The following is a 24,266-nucleotide window of genomic DNA, read 5'->3' on the forward strand; positions in this document are numbered from 1 at the left end:
TGAGGGGCTCTGAGGAAGTGGGATCTTACCGGCCACCAAGCCCTGAGGCCGGGCTCCATCCACAGACCCATAGAACCTGCTGGATGTGGAGCGGGAGTGCCGTTCAGGGACAAGGCCCTGCAACTTTCAGGTACTCTGTGTCCCCGTATGACAGGCCACGCACACCCCAGACTTGCTGGGTGTGCTAGTGCGCCGGGGACTGTAGCGCTGTGCGCTGGGCTTATAGTCCCCGCAGATTACTGGGGGACTTTATGTGTGTGGATCGCCGCGCCGACCGCCCCTGGAGCGGCGGCGCAGCTGCGACTTGTAGTGCGCCGGGGACGCGCCGACCGCGCTTTTACGGCGGCGGCGCTTCTAACTTTAGTTCCCGGTTTTTCTGCGGCCTAGCCGCTTCGTTAACGCCCCCCACCCTGTCAATCAGGGTAGGGGAGAGACGTTGTTCAATCGGCAGCGCCGAGGGCTGGAGCACGATTTACATGCTCCAGCCCTCTCACTGAGCACAGTAGGACACAGGCTTCGCGCTTTTTCTCTGTGCACGCCCTAGGCCCGCCCCCAGGCTTGCAGCTCCCCAGGACGCCGGCAGCCATTATACACATGCAGTCTGGCTGGAGAACGGACGCAGGCTCTGGGGGACCCAGGCTAGGGATTTCTGGCGACCACACACCCGCGCTAAGCGGGCGGTAAGCAGCACATACGTGCGGCCCCACTAGTGCCATAGTGTTATATTTGTGTACTGTTTTTCGCTGTACCAGATATATTTATATATATTTATATATACTGCACTGTTCGGTCGCTTCTTGGCTGTATACCCTATATTACTCTGGGGAGACAACAGCATGTCATCCACAAAACGCAAGGGTGCCAAGGCACGGGCTGTCTTCACTGCTTGTACAGCATGTGGGGCTAATCTACCAGCAGGCTCCAACGACTCTCATTGTGTGCAATGTTCAGTCCCAGTGGCACTTCGTCAGCCAGAGCCTATGGTGGTGGTAGCCCAGGCAGAGTCGCCTGCGACCCCTGCCCCGGTGACGGGGTCAGAATTTGCAGTTTTTGCTGATAAAATGTCTGTGACTATGGCAAAAATCCTGGAAACCTTGCAGTCCAGGCCAGTTGCTCAGACCATGGACACCGCTGTGTCTATGTTCCCCGGCCCCCCTCAGCTGGAATTATTCCGTAATTCAAGGGGGTCCCAGGCATCACAGGCTGAGGGCTCTGACTCCGATGACAGTCCCAGTCCGCCTAAGCGAGCTCGCTGGGAGAGACCCTCCACGTCATCACGCGGATGAGGGTCTCAGCGAGAAGGGTCTCTATATGATGACTCAGAGGTGGGTGATCAGGAGTCTTGTCCTGACGCCGCACTCAATTTGGATACGCCAGATGGTGACGCCATGGTAAATGACCTTATAGCGGCCATCAATAGGCTGTTGGATATTTCTCCCCCAGCCCCTTCTGCAGAGGAGGCAGCTGCACAGCAGGAGAAATTCCTTTTCCTGTATCCCAAGCGTAAATTGAGTACTTTTCTGGACCACGCTGACTTCAGAGAATCCATCCAGAAACACAATACTTATCCGGAAAAGCGTTTTTCTAACCGCCTTAAGGATACACGTTATCCTTTTCCCCCTGACGTGGTCAAACGCTGGACCCAGTGTCCAAAAGTGGACCCTCCAATATCCAGGCTGGCAGCTAGATCCATAGTTGCAGTGGAGGATGGGGCTTCACTTAAAGATGCCAATGACAGACAGATGGGCCTTTGGTTGAAATCTGTCTATGAAGCTATCGGCGCGTCGTTTGCTCCAGCATTCGCCGCCGTGTGGGCGCTCCAAGCTATTTCAGCTGGTCTGGCACAGGTGGACTCTCTCATACGTCCACCAGTGCCGCAAGTGGCGTCCCTAACTACACAAATGTCTGCGTTTGCGACCTACGCTATCAATGCGGTACTGGACTCTACGAGCCGTACCTCAATGGCATCCGCCAACTCTGTAGTTTTGCGCAGGGCCTTGTGGTTAAAAGAATGGAAAGCAGATTCTGCTTCTAAAAAATGTTTAACCAGCTTGCCATTATCTGGAGACAGACTGTTTGGTGAGCAATTGGCGGAAATCATTAAACAGTCCAAAGGTAAGGACTCCTCCTTACCCCAGCCCAGATCAAGCAAACCTCCACAGAGGAAGTGGCAGTCAAAGTTTCGGTCCTTTCGAGGCTCGGGCAAGCCCCAATTCTCCTCGTCCAAAGGGACTCAGAAAGAGCAAAGAAGCTCTGATTCCTGGCGGGCTCACTCACGCCCCAAGAAAGCAACCGGAGGTACCGCTTCCAAGGCGGCTGCCTCATGACTTTCGGCCGCCTCCCTCCGCATCCTCGGTCGGTGGCAGGCTCTCCCGCTTTTGCGACATTTGGCTGCCACAGGTCAAAGACCGGTGGGTAACAGACATTTTGTCTCACGGGTACAGGATAGAGTTCAGTTCTCGTCCTCCGCCTCGGTTCTTCAGAACTTCCCCACATCCCGACCGAGCAGATGCCCTTCTGCAGGCGGTGAATTCTCTAAGAGCAGAAGGAGTGGTGGTCCCTGTTCCTCTTCAGGAACGAGGTCAAGGTTTTTACTCCAATCTCTTTGTGGCGCCAAAAAAGGACGGCTCATTCCGTCCTGTTCTGGACCTAAAACTGCTCAACAAGCATGTGAACGCCAGGCGGTTCCGGATGGAATCCCTCCGCTCAGTCATTGCCTCAATGTCTCAAGGAGATTTCCTAGCATCAATAGACATCAAAGATGCTTATCTCCACGTGCCGATTGCTACAGAGCACCAACGCTTTCTACGCTTCGTGATGGGAGACGACCATCGTCAGTTCGTAGCTCTGCCATTTGGTCTGGCGACAGCCCCACGGGTGTTCACCAAGATCATGGCGGCAGTGGTAGCAGTCTTGCACTCTCAAGGACACTCTGTGATCCCTTACTTGGACGATCTACTGGTCAAGGCACCCTCTGAAGAGGCATGCCAACTCAGCTTGACTGTTGCACTGGAGACTCTCCAGACGTTCGGGTGGATCATCAACTTCTCAAAGTCAAATCTGTCACCGACCCAATCACTAACGTATCTTGGCATGGAGTTTCATACTCTCTCAGCGATAGTGAAGCTTCCGCTGGACAAGCAGCGGTCTCTACAGACTGGGGTGCAGGCTCTCCTTCAAAGTCAGTCGCACTCCTTAAGACGCCTCATGCACTTCCTCGGGAAGATGGTGGCGGCAATAGAGGCGGTTCCGTTTGCGCAGTTTCATCTGCGCCCACTTCAATGGGACATTCTCCGCCAATGGGACGGGAAGTCAACATCCCTGGACAGGAAAGTCTCCCTTTCCCAGACGGCCAAGGACTCTCTGCAGTGGTGGCTTCTTCCCACCTCATTATCACAGGGAAGATCCTTCCTACCACCGTCTTGGGCGGTGGTCACGACAGACGCGAGTCTGTCAGGGTGGGGAGCAGTTTTTCTCCACCACAGGGCTCAGGGTACGTGGACTCAGCAGGAGTCCACCCTTCAGATCAATGTTCTGGAAATCAGAGCAGTGTATCTTGCCCTACTAGCCTTCCAGCAGTGGCTGGAAGGAAGGCAGATCCGAATTCAGTCGGACAACTCCACAGCGGTGGCATACATCAACCACCAAGGGGGGACACGCAGTCGGCAAGCCTTCCAGGAAGTCCGGCGGATTCTGATGTGGGTGGAAGCCACGGCCTCCACCATATCCGCAGTTCACATCCCCGGCGTAGAAAACTGGGAAGCAGACTTCCTCAGTCGCCAGGGCATGGACGCAGGGGAATGGTCCCTTCACCCAGACGTGCTTCAGGAAATCTGTCGCCGATGGGGAAGGCCGGACGTCGACCTAATGGCGTCCCGGCACAACAACAAGGTCCCAGCCTTCATGGCACGGTCTCGCGATCAAAGAGCGCTGGCGGCAGACGCCCTAGTGCAAGATTGGTCGCAGTTCCGGCTCCCTTATGTGTTTCCACCTCTGGCACTCTTGCCCAGAGTGCTACGCAAGATCAGATCCGATTGCAGCCGCGTCATACTCGTCGCCCCAGACTGGCCGAGGAGGGCGTGGTATCCGGATCTGTGGCAGCTCACGGTCGGCCAACCGTGGGCACTACCAGACCGACCAGACTTACTGTCCCAAGGGCCGTTTTTCCATTGGAATTCTGCGGCCCTGAACCTGACTGTGTGGCCATTGAGTCCTGGATCCTAGCGTCTTCAGGATTATCCCAAGGGGTCGTTGCCACCATGAGACAGGCTAGGAAGCCCACGTCCGCTAAGATCTACCACAGAACGTGGAGGATATTCTTATCCTGGTGCTCTGCTCAGGGAGTGTCTCCCTGGCCATTTGCATGGCCTACCTTTCTTTCTTTCCTGCAATCTGGGTTAGAAAAAGGTTTGTCGCTCGGCTCCCTTAAAGGTCAGGTCTCGGCGCTATCCGTCTTTTTTTCAGAGGCGTTTGGCACGCCTTCCTAAGGTGCGCACGTTCCTACAGGGGGTTTGCCATATCGTACCCCCGTACAAGCGGCCGTTAGATCCATGGGATCTGAACAGGGTACTAGTTGCCCTCCAGAAGCCGCCCTTCGAGCCTCTGAGGGAGTTTTCACTTTCTAGACTATCACAGAAAGTGGTTTTTTCTGGTAGCGATCACATCTCTTCGGAGAGGGTCTGAGCTGGCAGCGCTGTCATCCAAGACTCCCTTCCTGGTCTTCCACCAGGACAAGGTAGTGCTGCGCCCCATTCAGGAGTTTCTCCCGAAGGTGGTATCCTCTTTTCATCTGAATCAGGATATCTCTTTGCCTTCGTTTTGTCCTCATGCAGTTCATCAGTATGAGAAGGATTTACATTTGTTAGATCTGGTGAGAGCACTCAGAATCTACATTTCCCGCACGGCGCCCTTGCGCTGTTCGGATGCACTCTTTGTCCTTGTCGCTGGTAAGCGCAAAGGATCGCAGGCTTCTAAGGCCACCCTGGCTCGATGGATCAAAGAACCAATTCTTGAAGCCTACCGTTCTGCTGGGCTTCCGGTTCCATCAGGGCTGAAGGCCCATTCTACCAGAGCCGTGGGTGCGTCCTGGGCATTGCGACACCAGGCTACGGCTCAACAGGTGTGCCAGGCAGCTACCTGGTCGAGTCTGCACACTTTCACCAAACATTATCAGGTGCATACCTATGCTTCGGCGGACGCCAGCCTAGGTAGAAGAGTCCTGCAGGCGGCAGTGGCCTCCCTATAGGGGAGGGCTGTCTTGCAGCTCTAACATGAGGTATTCTTTACCCACCCAGGGACAGCTTTTGGACGTCCCAATCGTCTGGGTCTCCCAATGGAGCGCCGAAGAAGAAGGGAATTTTGTTACTTACCGTAAATTCCTTTTCTTCTAGCTCCTATTGGGAGACCCAGCACCCGCCGTGTTGTCCTTCGGGATTTTTGGGTGTTTTTCGGGTACACATGTTGTTCATGTTGAACGGTTTTCAGTTCTCCGACGTTACTTCGGAGTGAATTTGTTTAAACCAGTTATTGGCTTTCCTCCTTCTTGCTTTTGCACTAAAACTGGTGAGCCAGTGATCCCACTGGGGGTGTATAGCCAGAAGGGGAGGGGCCTTACACTTTTTAGTGTAATTGCTTTGTGTGGCCTCCGGAGGCAGTGCTATACACCCAATCGTCTGGGTCTCCCAATAGGAGCTAGAAGAAAAGGAATTTACGGTAAGTAACAAAATTCCCTTCGTTCTGTCCATCTGTTTTTTTTTGCTTGGTTCCCCGCAGTTAGAGAAGCATCTAGGCTTTGAGTACCAGACGATGGTGGACGGGGAGGTGATTCTCCACCTCTACAGTAAATATGGCATTGAGCAGGCGGCAGCATTACTGGACGGCGTTTTCGCATTCATCCTTTTGGACACCGCCAATAAGAAAGTCTTTATCGGAAGAGACTCTTATGGGGTCCGGCCGCTGTTTAAACTGCTCACCGACGACGGCTTTTTGGCAGTTTGCTCAGAAGCTAAAGGTATTGTATGAATGACACACAAAGCTTAAAGGGATTGTCCACTTTTTTCTGTGTTTACATTTGAAAGTATCCAATTTCCCTGCAGTGCCCCCGCTGGAGAAATAAAGCATTACACATTTGTCATTGAAATGTATGGGCTTTCTCCCTCCCCCCTCTTTATACCCTGCACCAGGCCAATTTCCCTGTAGTGCCCCCTGCAGGAGACATGAAGCATTACACATTTCTCATTGAAATCTATGGGCTTTCTGCCTCCCCCACTCTTTACCAGGCCAATTTTCCTGTAGTGCCCCCTGCAGGAGACATGAAGCATTACACATTTCTCATTGAAATCTATGGGCTTTCTCCCGCCCCCACACTTTATACCCTGCACCAGGCCAATTTCCCTGTAGTGCCCCCTGCAGGAGACATGAAGCATTACACATTTCTCATTGAAATCTATGGGCTTTCTGCCTCCCCCACTCTTTATACCCGGCACCAGGCATGACACAATGTATCGGTTTTCCCCGGAGTGCTCCTTTTATCGTATATAATTATCATATCGTTCACTACAGGCCTGATAGACCTAAAACATTCAATGACCTCAAGTCCGAAGATCGATCCATTTCCGCCCGGTCACTGCGAAGTTTTTGATCTCAAGCTCAGTGGAAAAGTGGCGTCGGTGGAGTTGATAAAATTCCGTAATTTCAAGGATGAACCTCAGCACGCGGAGTACGACTCTCTGGGAAAACTGCAAGCAGGTAACGTGACCGCTGGATGAGACTAGGCAGGGTTTGTTTATAGTTTGTTACCATGGAGACACACAGGTGTGCACAGGAGCTGCGTACATAACGGTAGAAGCTTTTCAAAAGCTTGTGTGACGCCCTGGCCTATCAGGTCGTCACAAGGCTGCCGTGCAATCTTCCCTTCTGCATGGTACCCGTTCCTCCTTGGTTACGGGTCCTGTCCTTTGGTGTTGCTGAGAACAGGTATACACAAATCCTGAGGAACGCTCTGCACCACACCCACCAGACACCCATTGGGCGGCCTGAGGGGAATAGGGCCTCCCAGATGGAGGGATGGTAGAAGGAGGGCCAGAAGTGTCAGTAGTAGTCAGACAGTGTCAGTGAGCCGTGACAGGACAAGGTCACGCTGCGGAGCTGGGCTCCTGTATCCGTCCCTGGTGCCAGACATTGGCCTGGCCTGGAAGGAGCTGGAACCCCGGTCGCAGGGGGTAGTGACAGGGGGCACGGTACTGCCACAGAGGGCAGACCGGCGACCTTGTGCTACAACCGGGCGGGGGCCAGGGTACGGCGGGGTACGCGGACCCTAGCCTGGGAAGGAGCTTTATGCAGCCCAGTAATTCACCTGACGAGGACGGAGTCTTCACGAGCCGTTCTCCACCAGCTACAAAATCGGGGTACTAGCGCAATGAGGGGCATAGGACTTTCTAAATCCGTCCAGAAAATCCCAAGCGTGAACCCTGAGAGCAAGCTCACCCTGCTAGCCACGTGGGTGAGCGGGACCCGAGTAGTTTAAGGCAAAAGGGGTCCACACAGAGTAAACACAGTACCAAGGAACAAGGCTTCAGACCAACCAGCAACGCCAAAAGGGCACGGACCCAGCGTGTTCAACCAAAGGTTGCAAGGCATTCAGGACTTTGGTTTACCCGGTGTCAGTGTCAGCATCTCTGGACTGTGTGAGTACCTTGTGTCCCTCTCCTCCCGACGGGTCCCCAGCTAACCATAACTGAGCCCCGGGACACCTTCCCCTGCCCACGGAGGGGTTAACATCACCAGCTGCCGTCCCATCACTCTCGGGTGCTCCCTCACCAACGCAGCAGCGTGGTATCCCGCCTTACCACGACCCGTGGGTGGCATCACGAACACTATTCAATCCTTTCACCCCCCTTTTGTAAATATCTTTTCCCCCTTTTTCATTTCGAGCGGCGGCGCGATCCCGCCTCAGGTCCAGAGACCCCCTCGAGCCACTGCAGATCCGGATCCGAGCAGCCCGTCTTCTGTCGCGGGGCAGCACACTTGCAAAGTTGCTTTATTGCAAAAGTTACTGTAGCGTTCCTGAGACCATCAGGGTGCTACATGGTTCTGAATCCCCACCATGATGCAAGGTCCACCCCCCTTAGGGACCCAGAACCCCAGTGCCGGTAACACCAAAAACCCAGGTAATCCCAGTTTTCCCCAACATTCCCCCATACAATGGTACTTAGCTAGGGTGGGACGAATGGATGGCCGCCTAGAGGTGGAGCCACTCCAGACTACTAGTTGACCAGGTGGGAGGGGCGGACTGAGGAGAGTAGTCGGGACACTGGAAGACAGTAGTCGGAACGTGTGAGTCAGTTGAGTAGTGACTGTGGAAGTGAAGTGACACCCTGACTTGGGTTGACGGTGACCTGGTACCCAGGAGAAGTGGTTGCCGGTGGAGTACTCCCAGAACTATGTATCGACGGGGTACAGGACCCTAGGACAGGAAAGAGCTTCAGGCCGACCTGTTAACACCTGCACAGCAAAGGGGACCATCAAGGACCTTGTTGACCTTAAAGAATCCGAAGACTCAGTAGCAAAGGGAGAGCCGGGGACAGGACCAGAGACTCCAACCCCACAGGGTTCACACTACCGTCAGGCGGACAGAAGTGGACAAACCACAGAACGGGGACTCCCAATGTTCTATACCACGGGGACCCACTTACCAGAGAAAGGTGCAGGGGAAGAAGGTACCAGAGAATAGGACTGACACGGGGACGAAGGGGGCCTAGAGGCGAAACCAGCCGGCCTCAGGCAACCAGTTAACACCCAAAAAGTGAGTAAACCAGTTGCACTGAATACCTGTCTGGACTCCTTCTTCCGAGGCCCACCGCACCATTCACCCGCTGGGGCAATACCCTAATTGCGGAGGGACTACCATACTAGCTGCTAATACCATCAGCCCCGGTGGAGACATTCTGCAGCGGCGGCTCCCTACACTAAGCCGCAACACCGCAAGTGGCGTCACGAATAAACGTTATCCAATAATCCCCTGTAAATATCCCCATTACAAAAAGGCCCAGGGCAGGGAACCGGGTAACAGCCACCATCGTGAAATTCCCAATATGGAAGAAAGTAATTTTTTTTTTTTTTTTTTACACAAGCCATTTAAGGGTATGTTAATGTAGCACCCAGGGATGTGGGGTACTCACTTCCAGAAACAGCGCCACTCCTGACCACAGGTTAGGTCAGGTATTACAGCTCATCTCCATATAAATGCATGGGGCTGACGTGCACCTGTGTCACTGTTTTTGGAAGTAAGTAACCATTTTTTTTTCTTCTAAAATTTGGACAACCCCTTTAGAGTATAATTTTGGATATAGATCCCTGGCAATCAAAGTGATTCTGTATATCCGATTTATTTATTTTTTCCTTTTTCTCTCAGGCTTTGATCGTGAAACAGTTAAAAGAAACATCTGCCTCCTGTTTGAGAACGCGGTGAGGAAGCGGCTGATGGCGCACAGGAGGATCGGCTGCCTGCTGTCAGGTACGCGGACTCGGGCAATGTATGTTCGGCTGCCCCCTTCTTCTTATGTGCGGGGAGGAGCCGTATACACGGTGAGGCCTTGTGCGCACAGTGTGGATTTTTAATGCAGATTTGGGGCATTTTTGTGGCCGTTAGGACAAAGTTGTCCCCACAGGTCAGCAGGGTGCAGATCTTCTCTTGTATTCGCAGGCGGCCTGGACTCCAGCTTAGTCGCTGCCACTCTGCTCAAACTGATGAGAGAAAGCAACTTACCCTACCCCCTGCAGACATTTGCAATCGGAATGGAAGATAGCCCGGATTTACTGGCCGCAAGAAAGGTAACACCACTATCCCACCAGGATCATATTGCCTAATAAAGGCTAAATAAGGGTATGTGCCCACACTGCGGTTTTTTTATGCATTTTTTCTTGCAGATTTTAAAGGGAACCTGTCAGGTGCAATATGCAGCCTGACCCACGAGCAGTTCTGGGTGCATATTACTAATCCCTGCCTAAGGGGTGCTTCACACATAGCGAGATCGCCACTGAGATCGCTGCTGAGTCACGGTTTTTGTGACGCACCAGTGACCTCATTAGCGATCTCGCTGTGTGTGACACTGAGCAGCGATCTGGCCCCTGCTGTGAGATCGCTGATCATTACACACAGTGCTGGTTCATTTTTTGCTCGTTGCTCTCCCGCTGTGAAGCACACATCGCTGTGTGTGACAGCGAGAGAGCAACGATCTGAATGTGCAGGGAGCAGGGAGCCGGCGTCTGGCAGCCTGCGGTAAGCTGTAACCAAGGTAAATATCGGGTAACCAAGCGAAGTGCTTTGCTTGGTTACCCGATTTTTACCTTGGTTACTAGCGTCCGCAGCTCTCAAGCTGCCAGTGCCGGCTCCCTGCTCCCTGCACACGTAGCCAGAGTACATCTCGGGTAAATAAGCAAAGCGGTTTGCTTATTAACCCGATGTGTACCCTGGCTAGGAGGGCAGGGAGCCAACGCTAAGCAGTGTGTGCTGGTAACCAAGGTAAATATCGGGTAACCAAGCGCTTGGTTACCCGATATTTACCTTAGTTACCAAGCGCAGCATTTCTTCCACGCGTCGCTAGGGTCTGGGGCTGGTCACTAGTCGCTGGTGTGATCTGCCTGATTGACAGCTCACCAGCGATCATGTAGCAACGCACCAGCGATCCTGACCAGGTCAGATCGCTGGTGGGATCGCTGGAGTGTCGCTAAAGTGTGACGGTACCCTAAGTGTCCCTGTATACACTAGCATAGATAAAGGGATCGTTAGAAAAAGTATTTGTAAAGATCCTTTATGATATGCTAATGAGCACCGGGACTAGTCACAAGGACGTTATATCCCCAGACTAGTTCACCCTTTTAGCATGTTAGCACGTTCACAGAGGCCCACAGGGGTGTGCTAACATGCTATTCAATGCCCATTGCCCAGCGTCATCATCAGCGGTGACATGTGTATGTACCGCCCCCGTGTCAGCAGCCGGGCTGCTCAGATCCGGTGGCTCGAGGGGTCTCCAGACTCAGGGGGGGGCCACGTGGACACTCGAAGTGAAAAGGGAGTATTTACAGGGGAGGATATGTACAGTTCGTGACGCCACCCACGGTGTGTGGTAAGGTGGAGTACCACTGCTGCCGTTGGGAGCACCCGGTGGCGATGGGATGACAGCCAGGTGTTTAACCCCTCCGTCTGTAGGGGGGATGCCCCGGGGCTCGGTGATGCTGGTAGGGGAATGGCGTTGGGGAGTAAGGGTCGCTGCGTACTCACTCAGTCCAATAACGCTGACACTGACACTTGTAGTAAACCAAAGTTCTGAGCACTGCTGCAGCAAGGAGGGAGCACGCCTGGATCCCGTGCCCGATGGTGTTGCTTGTTAGCCTGTGATTTTTTCCTTGGCACCTCTTTTACTGTTTGGATCCCTGTAATGTGAAACTAGTCGGGTTCCGCTCACCCGTATGGCTAACGGAGTGAGCTTGCTCTCAGGGTTCACGCTTGGGATTTTCTGGACTGTGTATTGGGAAAGTCCTATCCCCCTCGTTGCGCTAGTACCCCAATTTTGGAGTGGGTGGAGAACAGATCTTGAAAGCTCCGTCCTCGTTGGATAAATTACCAGGACGCTTGAAGCTACTTGCGGGCCTAGGGTTTATGTACCCTGTCGTGCCCTGGCCCCTGCCCGGAGATGGCACAAGGCCGCCGGCTGCCCTCCTCGGCAGTTCCGTGCCCTTGACACGATCCCCTGCGACCGGGTTTGCAGCTCCTACCAGGCTCAGACCAATGTTTGCCACCTAGTAGTTTCCAGGAGCCCAGCTCCTAACCTCCTCTCACTTTCTCCTCCAACGCTACACACTATGCTGTGACCTCTCCCCTTGAGAGTCACCGCTCAACTGAACCTGCTCCTAACACTCCTGACCCCCCCCCCTAACCAACCCCCCAAGTGGGTGGCCCTATTCCCTTCAGGCTACCCATTGGTGTGTCTGGCGGGTGTGGTGCAGAGTGTTCCTAGGATTTTGCTTAGCTTGCTCTTAGCAACACCAAAGGCCAGGGACCCGTAAGCAAGGAGGATGCAGATACTGTGCAGAAGGGCAGATTGCACAGACCTGGGCGTCACACGTACCTGTGTCCGAGTTTAGGATCAGTGCACATAATCAGAAGTTCCGGCACTTCCAGTCAAGCGCACTATGAAGCTGGGTGTACGCATCCCGGCTTCAGATTGGTCTAGTGAGCATGCACACTGACCCTAAACTCGGCCACAGGTACGCACGTCACCGCTGATGATGACGCTGGGCAATGGGCATTGAGTAGCATGCAAAACATTGTTACCCTTTTGCTTGTCTGTGTAATTGCACATGATTTTGGATTGGCGGTCAGCTATGTCAATCAATGTAGATGTGTCACATTACGTCTACTAGATATATGCCATATGATACATACTGATACCTTCTCTATCACCCTTCCAGGTCGCCAATCATATTGGTAGTGAGCATCATGAAATAATTTTTAGTGCTGAGGAAGGGGTACAGGCGGTGGATGAGGTCATCTTCACTCTGGAGACCTATGACATCACAACAGTGAGGGCGTCTGTAGGTAAGAAATAGTCTCCATTGCTTAGAGTCAGACATACACGCACCGTATGTGGCACACAATGGGCGCACTCACACACATACTCTGTGGCTCCAGGTAGCCACCACTAGAGGGAGCTCAATTTTATCATTGAGCTCAATAGGAATTCCCTCTAGTTGTGGCTGCCGGCAGCAAACGGGATTTTATTAAAATCTACATTGATAAAAAATTAAAAAGAATAAAAAATAATGGACATTTACTTTAAGCAATTTCTTAACATTATTCATCAAAGTGGTTCAACACTAAAACTTAACTTAAAAAAATTAACTGATTTTTTTTTTTTTCTTCTACAAAAAAAAGCTACTTCCCTTCTACCCTCAGATAAAAACTGACCCCTTACCTGTAGGTTCGTGCCCCTCGTCTCCTTTCTTTGATCACTAAATATAAACATTTTTTTCTTCTTGTGAGCGAAACTCTTTTTTAACCTTTCGCTTCCAAACATCTTTTTTGATTTCAGACTTAAAAACTAAAAATATCATTCTCCTGTTCTGAGATCCCCCGAGTGATGAGAGAGAACATAGCATACCCCGGAGGAAACAGGTCTTCTTTTATTTTTTCTTTAAACTTTTTTTTTTTTTTTTTACTAATATCTATATATATATTTTTATAAAAAAAAATATATAATAAAAGAATATAATAATAAAAATATATATATATATATATATATATATATATATATGTGTAATAAAAAAAATATTTTTATATATAATATTTTTTTATATACATACATACATTTATAATCATATATATTTTTTTATTATATAGTTCTTTTTTATTATATATATATATATATATATATATATTATTTTTTTATTACCTTTGGGAAATAAGTATTTGATCTTCTGCCGATTTTGCAGTTTTCCCACCTACAAAAATGGAGAAGTCTGTAATTTTTGTCATAGGTAACTTCAACTGAGACAGACAGAATAGATTTTGAGATTTCTGCTCTCACAGACCTGTTATTTTTTATTAAGAAGCTCCTACTCTGTATTAATTGCACCTATATGAACCCGTTACCTGTATAAAAGACACCTGACCACACACTCAATCACACTCCAACCTCTCCATCATGGCCACCACCAAAGAGCTGTCTAAGGACACCAGTGACAAAATTGTAGTCCTGCACAAGGCTGGGATGGGCGGCAGGACAATTGGCAAGCAGCTTGGTGAGAAGGCAACAACTGTTGACACAATTATTAGAAGAGGGAAGAAACACAAGATGACTGTCAATCTTACTCGGTCTGGGGCACCATGCAAGATCTCGTCTCATGGGGTAAGAATGATTCTGAGAAAGGTCAGGAATCAGCCCTGAAATACACGGGAGTACCTGGTCAATGACCACAGTCTCAAAGATTACCATTAGAAACACACTACGGCGTCACTACTTCCAGCATGACAATGTCCTGGAAGACACAGCTAGGGCAACCAGGGATCTGCTCCGTAAGTAGCATTTCAAGGTCCTGGAGTGGCCTAGCCAGTTTCCAGACCTGAAGCCAATAGAAAATCTTTGGAGGATTTGAAATTCAATGTTGCCCGGCGACAGACCCGAAACCTGAAAGATCTGGAGAAGATCTGTATGGAGGAGTGACCTGAGAGATCTGGAGAAGATCTGTATGGAGCAGTGACCTGAAATATCTGGAGAGGATCTATATGGAGGAGTGACCTGAAAGATCTGGAGAAGATCTGTATGGAGGAGTGACCTGAAATATCTGGAGAAGATCTGTATGGAGGAGTGACCTGAAAGATCTGGAGAAGATCTGTTTGGAGGAGTGACCTGAGAGATCTGGAGAAGATCTGTATGGAGGAGTGACCTGAAAGATCTGGAGAAGATCTGTATGGAGGAGTGACCTGAGAGATCTGGAGAAGATCTGTATGGAGGAGAGACCTGAAAGATCTGGAGAAGATCTGTATGGAGGAGTGACCTGAGAGATCTGGAGAAGATCTGTATGGAGGAGAGACCTGAGAGATCTGGAGAAGATCTGTATGGAGGAGTGACCTGAGAGATCTGGAGAAGATCTGTATGGAGGAGAGACCTGAAAGAGTTGCCAAAACCCCTGCTGCAGTGTGTGCAAACCTGGTCAAGAACTACCAGAAACGTCCGACCTCTGTAACTGCAAACAAAGGTTTCTACCAAATATTTTTTCTATTGTATCAAATACTTATTTCATGCAATAAAATGCACATTTTTAAAAATCATGCTATCTACATATATAAAATAATTGAGATTTTTGCTGCCAACATAGGAAAAAAAAATGAAAAAGTGAATAAAATAAATAAAATTTTTTTTTTTATTTTAAGTGTGGGGAGTAACTAGAATAATACCGGGCCCCATAGTCCACCTATTTAGTCAAAGTGACCCCTAAAATTTATATCCTACTCTCTCCCAGTGTTAAAATAAATACAGCAATGTTCCAAAATAATACTGCCATACAGTGCTCCAACAGAAGCAGATCATAAACCAGCGCAGAAATAGTGTGGTTTGGCAAAATTGATGTTTTTGCCATCATTTTCTGAGTTTGATTTTGTCCTTTATTCTATATTTTTCTCTAAACTGTTGTGAAAAAGTGTCATTTAAAAAAATAATGCCATTTTCTGAAATTAAATAATGGGAGTATTGGAAAAAAAATGGATAATTTGATGCCGTTATTTAGGCTCCCAGCTACTGCAACCTTTTAGGAGTTGCATGGTCTGGCAGATGGAAGTGCGGCACTGCGCACATGACAGTATTGCGTGCATGCTCCCTGACGGTGCCCCATATGGCGGCATTTTCTTCCCTGGAGGCAGTGATTGTAGGGTCCATACTGACTGAGAATTGCCCAGACCCCTATATATTAAAGGTCACAGCTGGGGTCAGCAGGCTGCAACTCTCCAGCTGCTGCAGAACTACATATAGATTTGCACAAATAATATCAATAATAATAATAATAATTTTCTTTATCGTTCCTATGGGAGACCCAGACATTGGGTGTATAGCTTCTGCCTCCGGAGGACACACAAAGTACTACACTCAAAAGTGTAGCTCCTCCCTCTGAGCTTATACACCCCCTGGAAAACCAGATCTAGCCAGTTTATCGCTTTGTGTTCAGTAGGCATACATCCACACATGCATTCTCATCTGATTTTTCATTTTTGGAAAGAGTTTGAAGAAAAGCGGGTCCAAGCCTGGACCCCCGGCATGTCCCTTCTCACCCCACTGTGTCGGCGGTGCTGTTAAGGTTGATTCCAAGGCTGGAGCCTTACATGCCGCGCTCCTTCACCATCCCTCCTGGGCTCTGGCTTGAAGTGGGAGCCAGCACGGTTCTCCATGCTTGGCAGGAGACCGGTCTCCATCCGCAGCCCTTCAGGATCCTGCTGGACCGGAGCACTCGCCCCCAGGGACTTGGAACCCTGCGTCTCAGCAAGCTAAGTACCTGAGACGTTTATATATTGGGGGTCCCTGTACTTTATTGTTGTGGGAGAGTGTGCTGAGTGAGTTTTATGACATTTCTGGCGGGTTCTCTGGCTGTCGCCTGAGAACCGCGCCGATGGTGCCTGCGCGCCGGCCGCACCGCTCAAATTTAGGCCCCGGCTTCGCCTCAGGCCTACTTTCGGTTTCACTGCCCTCGCATGTCATTCATGCAGAGGGACAGCGCGGCTCCGCCCAGCGGCCGTTCTGCACAGGGGAGGGACACTCCTCACTGGGTACATGTCTCCTCCCCTGTAAGTCTCTATAGCCCTCCAGATCCCGCTCTCAGAGTGAGTCCCGCCCCCTCTCTTCGCTCCGGCGGCCATTTTCTCAGCGTTTTTCACTGCGATCAGCACTGGTCTGCAGCATCCCTGCTGAGGTACTTCGGGGTCCGGGCTTCGGGATCTGGAGGGCACACAACACCGCTCCAGCGGTCTGGTAAGCCACAACCTCCGGTTGTGGACCTTCTGTATATACTCTATGGGGGTAATTCTGGCAGAGCCCCCACTTCAGCAGCATGTCTCACACGAGGAGCAAGGCTCCAAAGCTGTATTCAGTATGCACTGCATGTAAGCTCCTGCTGCCTGAACCAAGCACATATCCACATTGTGATGCCTGCTCTAACCTGACGATGCCTCAGCCTGGAATCGCACCCCCAGGGGTCTCTCCGGCTGCTCCGGCTCCTGTGGCTGAACCCCCGGCTTGGGTAGAATCCTTATCTAGGTCTATCTCCCAGTCTTTTGCCGACTCCATGGGACAGCTGTCCCGGACTTTGCTGAACATGCATCAGCCCCCTTCACAGGGTGCGTCTCCTGCTAGGGCTCTCTCAGGACCGGAGATCACAGAGGATTCATCATCTGGTCCCAGACCCCGTCCTTCTAAGAAGAGACACAGGGTTCCCTCTCCCTCCTCGTCCCGCGGCTCTGTTTCAGAAGCTGACTCTCAGGACGAGGAGGATGCCTTTACAGGGGGCTCGGAGGCTAACTCCATGTGCCCCATTGATCTGTCCGAAAGTGACTCAGATGTTAGTGATTTGATTGCATCCATTAATTCTGTACTGGATCTCAATCCGCCAGTATCAGAGGAGCAACCCTCTCTGGCAGAAAAGCACCAGTTTACCTCGCCTAAGAGGACAAAGAGTGTGTTCTTTAACCACTCCAGTTTTCAGGCCGCTGTGACCAAGCCCAGGGCCTGTCCTGACAAACGCTTCCCAAAGCGCGGTTGTGATGACCGTTTTCCCTTTCCGCCTGAGGTGGTCAAGGAGTGGGCTCATTCACCAAAGGTAGACCCCCTCCGGTGTCTAGACTCTCAGCCCGGACCGTTGTATCAGTGGCTGATGGCACCTCTCTTAAGGATTCCACTGACCGCCAGGTTGACCTTCTGGCCAAATCTGTATATGAGGCGGCAGGGGCCTCGTTCTCCCCAACTTTTGCAGCAGTGTGGGCTCTCAAAGCCATCTCTGCTTCTCTAGAGGAGATGCATTCCCTCGCCAGGGAATCTATGCCCGAACTGGTTACCTTAACTTCCCAAGCTTCAGCTTTTTCATCCTATGCCATGTCTGCCATGCTGGAGGCTTCTCACCGCACTGCGGTGGCTTCGGCTAATTACCTCGCTATCCGCAGGATCTTGTGGCTTCGAGAGTGGAAGGCAGATGCTTCCTCAAAGAAGTACCTTGCTGGACTCCCTTTTGCTGGGTCCAGGCTGTTCGGTGAACAGCTGGATGAAATTATTAAGGAAGCTACTGGCGGGAAGAGCACTTCCATGCCACAAACCAAAACCAGGAAACCTGTCCAGGGTAGGAATCAGTCGAGGTTTCGTTCCTTTCGTTCCTCCAACTGGTCGTCCTCTAAGCCCTCGGCCTCGTCCACTAACTCAGCCAAGGACCAAAAATCCAACTGGCGCACAAAAGCGCGTCCACAGAAGACCGCAGGAGCTGCTGCCGCTAAGGCAGCCTCCTCGTGACTATCTGCCCGCTCCAGCAACGTCCTTAGTCGGTGGCAGGCTCTCCCACTTTGGCGACGCTTGGTTTCAACACGTCTCCGATCAGTGGGTGCGGGATGTCATCTCCCACGGCTACAGGATAGAATTCTCTTCCAGCCCGCCAAACAGATTTTTTCTGTCAACTCCCCCCTGCTCCAAGGCTGCCGCCTTCTCTCAGGCCGTGGCATCCTTGCAGGCCAACGGAGTAATTGTACCGGTTCCCACCCGGGAACGGTTCAGAGGTTTCTACTCAAATCTCTTCCTAGTTCCCAAAAAGCACGGTTCCTTCCGGCCCATCCTGGATCTCAAGCTTCTCAACAAGCATGTTCAGGTGCGGCATTTTCGCATGGAGTCTCTGCGGTCAGTCATTGCCTCAATGACCCAAGGGGATTTCCTGGCATCCATCGACATCAGAGATGCCTATCTGCATGTGCCAATTGCAGTTTCACACCAGCGTTGGCTACGTTTTGCAATCGGAGAGGAACATTTCCAATTCGTGGCTCTCCCCTTCGGGTTAGCCACGGCCCCATCAGGTATTCACCAAGGTCATGGCAGCAGTGGTTGCGGTTCTGCACCTCCAGGGGTTGGCAGTGATTCCTTACCTGGACGACCTTCTAGTCAAGGCTTCATCCAGCGCAGACTGTCAGCGGAGTGTCTCGCTCACTCTCGCCACTCTAGCCCAATTCGGGTGGCTTGTCAATCTGCCCAAATCCACTCTGACTCCGACCCAGAGGCTCACGTACCTAGGGATGCAGTTCGAGACTCTGCCGGCACTTGTGAAGTTGCCCTCAATCAAACAGCAGTCCCTCCAACTGGCGGTGCGCTCTCTGCTGAGGTCCCGCCGTTATTCCATCAGGCACCTGATGCAGGTGCTGGGTCAGATGGTGGCGTCAATGGAGGCTGTTCCCTTTGCCCAGTTCCATCTGCGTCCACTGCAGCTGGACATTCTCCGCTGTTGGGACAAGCGGCCTTCCTCCTTGCACAGGTTAGTGGCTCTGTCGCCACAGACCAGGAGCTCTCTTCAGTGGTGGCTTCGGCCCCTCTCTCTGTCTCAGGGGCGCTCCTTCCTGGCCCCGTCCTGGGTGATCCTCACCACGGATGCCAGTCTATCCGGCTGGGGAGCGGTATGTCTCCACCACCGAGCGCAGGGCACTTGGACTCCGTCCGAGTCAGCCCTCTCGATCAATGTGCTGGAAACCAGAGCCGTGCTTCTGGCTCTCCTAGCTTTTCACCACCTGTTGGTGGGCAAGCACATCCGAGTCCAGTCAGACAACGCGACAGCGGTTGCCTACATCAATCACCAAGGCGGGACACGCAGCCGCCTGGCAATGTTGGAGGTACAACGCATCCTTCAATGGACTGAGGACTCCAAGTCCACCATATCCGCAGTCCACATCCCAGGCGTGGAAAACTGGGAAGCAGATTATCTCAGCCGTCAAACCGTGGACAGTGGCGAGTGGTCCCTGCATCCGGCAGTGTTTCAGTCAATCTGCCGCAAGTGGGGCACTCCGGAAGTGGACCTAATGGCATCCCGTCACAACAACAAGGTTCCGGTTTACGTGGCTCGCTCCCACGATCCTCAGGCCTTCGCCGCGGACGCTCTGGTTCAAGACTGGTCCCAGTTTCGTCTGTCCTACGTGTTTCGCCCTCTAGCTCTCTTGCCCAGAGTTCTGCGCAAGATCAGAATGGAGGGCAGTCGAGTCATCCTCATTGCTCCGGACTGGCCCAGGCGAGCTTGGTACCCAGACCTGCTCCATCTGTCCGTAGAGGTGCCGTGGCATCTTCCGGACCGTCCAGACCTTCTCTCACAAGGTCCGTTTTTCCGCCAGAATTCTGCGGCTCTCAGATTGACGGCGTGGCTCTTGAGTCCTGGATCTTGACGGCTTCTGGTATCCCCCCTGAAGTCATCTCCACTATGACTCGGGCCCGTAAGTCTTCCTCCGTCAAGATCTATCACAGGACTTGGAAAATTTTCCTGTCCTGGTGTCGCTCTTCCGGCCATTCTCCTTGGCCTTTTTCCTTGCCGACCCTTCTGTCTTTTCTACAGTCCGGTCTGCAGCTGGGACTGTCCCTCAACTCTCTCAAGGGACAAGTCTCGGCTCTGTCAGTGCTGTTCCAGCGGCGTATCGCCCGGCTGGCTCAGGTCCGCACCTTCATGCAAGGTGCGTCTCACATCATTCCGCCTTACCGGCGGCCCTTGGATCCCTGGGAACTCAATTTGGTTCTCACGGTTTTGCAGAAACCCCCCTTTGAGCCTCTTAGGGAGGTTTCTTTGTTTCGTCTTTCACAGAAAGTGGTCTTTCTAGTGGCCATAACTTCCCTCAGGAGAGTCTCTGATTTGGCTGCGCTCTCTTCGGAGTCACCTTTTTTGGTTTTTCATCAAGACAAGGTGGTTCTCCGTCCGACTCCGGACTTTCTCCCTAAGGTGGTTTCTCCTTTCCACCTTAACCAGGACATTTCCCTACCTTCCTTTTGTCCGGCTCCTGTTCATCGCTTTGAAAAAGCGTTGCATACTCTGGATCTGGTGCGGGCACTCCAGATCTATGTGTCTCGCACCGCTGCTCTTAGGCGGTGCTCCTCTCTTTTTGTGCTAACCGCAGGTCAGCGTAAGGGCCTCTCTGCTTCTAAGCCGACCTTAGCCCGTTGGATTAGGTCGACCATTTCGGATGCCTACCAGTGTTCTCAGGTGCCTCTCCCGCTGGGGATCAAGGCACACTCTACCAGAGCTGTCGGTGCCTCTTGGGCTTTCAGGCACCAGGCTACGGCTCAGCAAGTCTGTCAGGCTGCCACTTGGACTAGCCTGCATACCTTTTCAAAGCACTGCCAAGTGCATGCTCATGCTTCGGCAGATGCGAGCTTGGGCAGACGCATCCTTCAGGCGGCTGTCGCCCATTTGTGAAGTTAGGCTCCGCCTACTTCTCAGGTTTTCTGTTTATTCCCACCCATGGACTGCTTTGAGACGTCCCAATGTCTGGGTCTCCCATAGGAACGATAAAGAAAAAGAGAATTTTGTTTACTTACCGTAAATTCTTTTTCTTATAGTTCCGTATTAGGAGACCCAGCACCCTCCCTGTTGCCTGTTGGCAGTTTCTTGTTCCGCGTGTTATCACCGGCTGTTGTCGTGGACAGAGTCTCCGGTTGTTCCGGCTCTTGCTCTGTTTTTACTTGTGGGTGGCTATTCTCCTTCAGCTTTTGCACTAAACTGGCTAGAGTGTAGTACTTTGTGTGTCCTCCGGAGGCAGAAGCTATACACCCATGGTCTGGGTCTCCCAATACGGAACTATAAGAAAAAGAATTTACGGTAAGTAAACAAAATTCTCTTTATTATTATATTAATAATAATAATTATTATAATAAAACATACAAATAATAATTATAATTAAAGAAAATTGTTTGTATTTTTCAGGAATGTATTTGATTTCCAAATACATAAGAAAAAAGACGAACAGCGTGGTGATATTTTCCGGCGAGGGCTCGGACGAGCTCACCCAGGGCTACATCTACTTCCACAAGGTGATTAGTTTCCCCTTCTTGGGCAGGAAAAATGTCATTATATGTACAGTTTTTTTTAAATAATTTTTTATTATGGCAATTTTTTATTTATTTATTTTTTTATTTTGCAAGTTGTCCTAAAAACGTCGCCTGCACCCTCAGTGAGACAGCGGCAGCCGCTCCTATACTGTGTGTATAGGCGGAGGGGTGGCGAGCGCTGCAGACACTTTACTTAATGCATCAAGACCTGGCATTAGTTACTACATGTACTGACAATCTTTTCACAGGCCCCTTCTGAGGAAGAGGCGGCAGAAGACAGTGAGCGCTTACTGCGAGAGCTCTACTTGTTCGACGCTCTTCGTGCTGACCGGACGACCGCTGCGCATGGGTGAGCATCACAAGACCACACTTTTGGAAGCAATTTTTCTAATGCATGTATGTTGGGCCAAAAGGAATTTTTGCATTTAGGTTTCATTAAAAATTTTGCATCTTTTGGATGTAGAATGAGTCAACTGATAATCCTTCATGGAGCTGTCACACTAGGTACAGAAGAGTACACAGCGAATGGCAAAAGGGAAAGGAAACTCTGCATCCAGAGAGTGGGAGATAGTGAGCCCTGACCAAACCTACCGCTGGCCCCTGGGGTCCCTCACCACCCTTGATAGGTTCCGCACCTTTGTGCCGAGCAGGATACCTGACCCTAGGATGACCCTAGAGCTGTGCCCTAGATGGGATGAGCTCTTCGTCAACCCCACTAAACACTAGGGAAGACACAGGGAGCACAAACATAGGGGGAGCACATCAACAACTTGTCTCCAGATGCCTCAGGAAGAAGTTCAGCAAAGAGCAGCAATAGTTCTACAGATGAGTGCAAGCCACCTGCTTGCATCCAGAGCTTGTGAAGGAACTGAATATCACCAGCACAAGTCCAGGGAAAATTAGAGTATTTACACCTAAGGGGAAATACAGATGATTAGCAGCTGAAGGGAAGAGGAGCTCCTCAGGGTCCTAAAGGGAAAAGGGTGAAAACACAGCAGAGGAGATACCTAGTACACTAAATACTAACAGCAGGGATAATAGAAAGTCAGGGAGTATTTTGCGCAGCCAAACGCAATGATCTTCTATTGCCGAACACCACATGACTGTCAGTCACCAGTGACACACCCGTGATGATAAGAGCTTAATATAATGGAGAGTTTATAACTCTGGGGCCATAAATCAGTCCTGAAAAATACAGATAAAGATCTACAAACTTTTATCAGAAGGAGCTCACCATCTGCTCCTCAGTTAACTCATTCTGCAGGGAAACAACCTGTAAAGGCCAAATGGTGCAAAATTGTTAATAAAACCAAATGATATCAATAATCTTCCGGCCACATTAAAAATGTGATGTCCCTGGAAGTTTATTGGACCTAAAAAACATACCAGAGCCCCAGGATACCTGACTCTCCTTTAGCTGTCTTCTGCTCAGAGGTTGTAAGACCCTCGTTCTCTGATAGGGAGGGTCCTACCCACTACTAGGATACAAAATAAATAACCATTGATGAAACATTCCCTGTAAATGCACCGCTGACCACAGATCACATATAAGAATCAAAAAATGCTCACAGCCTTGTAGTTCTGTACATTCACCAGCAGGTGGCGCATTAAACCTGTGCTTCACAATGCAGACTGCAAGTGTCTCTATCTGAGGCCTGCAACACACATCCGTTTAAACCGTGCGTGTTTGGTCTGTTTCCGTACATACCGGAGATACGACCAAACGTGCACATATGTTTTTTATGTTTAAAGGCACACGTGCGTGTTATTTGATCTTCCGTGTGCGTCCCACGTTTTTTGCTCCGTTTGGCACGGAAGCATGTTCGTTTTTGGGACGGAGCACGCACACACGGACATAATGTTAGCCTATGGGAGTCCAAATAAAACGTTCCTTGCACGGATGTGTGGTTATGTTGTCCGTGAGAAATTTCCGTGTGTGATGCAAAATGTCGTTACTACATGTCGGAAGACAGAGTAGCGGGATGAGAATGAACTCGGGTGAACTTCACCCGACTTCATTGTCATGCTGCGGCTCTGTCTGTGCCGTGTACTGATTAGCGGTCACCTGTGAAGGATTCACCGGTGACCGCTAATCCCCCGAGTGACTGAAGTGTCCCCCCCTCTCTCATATACTCACCGATCCCCGGCGCGGCGCTGCACGGCATTCACACTGCTCCGGCGGCTTTTTCTAATTTAAAAAAGCCGGCCGCTCATTAAACAATCTCGTATTCCCTGCTTTCCCCGCCCACCGGCGCCTATGATTGGTTGCAGTGAGACACGCCCCCACGCTGAGTGACAGGTGTCTCACTGCACCCAATCACAGCATCTGGTGGGCGTGTCACTATGGAGTATAGAAATAAATAAATAATTAAAACAATCGGCGTGCGGCCCCCCCCAATTTTAATACCAGCCAGATAAAGCCATACGGCTGAAGGCTGGTATTCTCAGGATGGGGAGATCCACGTTTTGGGGAGCCCCCCAGCCTAACAATATCAGTCAGCAGCCGCCCAGAATGGCCGCATACATTAGATGCGACTGTACTGGGACAGTACCCGGCTCTTCCCGATTTGCCCTGGTGCGTTGGCAAATCGGGGTAATAAGGAGTTATTGGCAGCCCATAGCTGCTAATAAGTCCTAGATTAATCATGTCAGGCGTCTCCACGAGATACCTTCCAT

The 24,266-nt window shown here is 50.9% G+C and overlaps 1 protein-coding gene across 1 annotated transcript in view; it reads left to right on the top strand.

Annotated features, from left to right (window-relative positions):
• Positions 1-24,266, top strand: part of ASNS (asparagine synthetase (glutamine-hydrolyzing)) — a 67,235-nt gene that overhangs the window by 19,246 nt on the left and 23,723 nt on the right. The window contains exons 3-9 of the mRNA XM_075315683.1: positions 5,773-6,010; positions 6,562-6,747; positions 9,413-9,514; positions 9,704-9,831; positions 12,472-12,598; positions 21,466-21,572; positions 21,839-21,939. Of these exons, the coding sequence (XP_075171798.1) occupies positions 5,773-6,010; positions 6,562-6,747; positions 9,413-9,514; positions 9,704-9,831; positions 12,472-12,598; positions 21,466-21,572; positions 21,839-21,939 (989 nt within the window). The remainder of the gene's footprint in view (positions 1-5,772; positions 6,011-6,561; positions 6,748-9,412; positions 9,515-9,703; positions 9,832-12,471; positions 12,599-21,465; positions 21,573-21,838; positions 21,940-24,266) is intronic.

This window comes from Anomaloglossus baeobatrachus, chromosome 6, assembly GCF_048569485.1.
Source record: "Anomaloglossus baeobatrachus isolate aAnoBae1 chromosome 6, aAnoBae1.hap1, whole genome shotgun sequence".
Lineage (NCBI taxonomy): Eukaryota > Metazoa > Chordata > Amphibia > Anura > Aromobatidae > Anomaloglossus > Anomaloglossus baeobatrachus.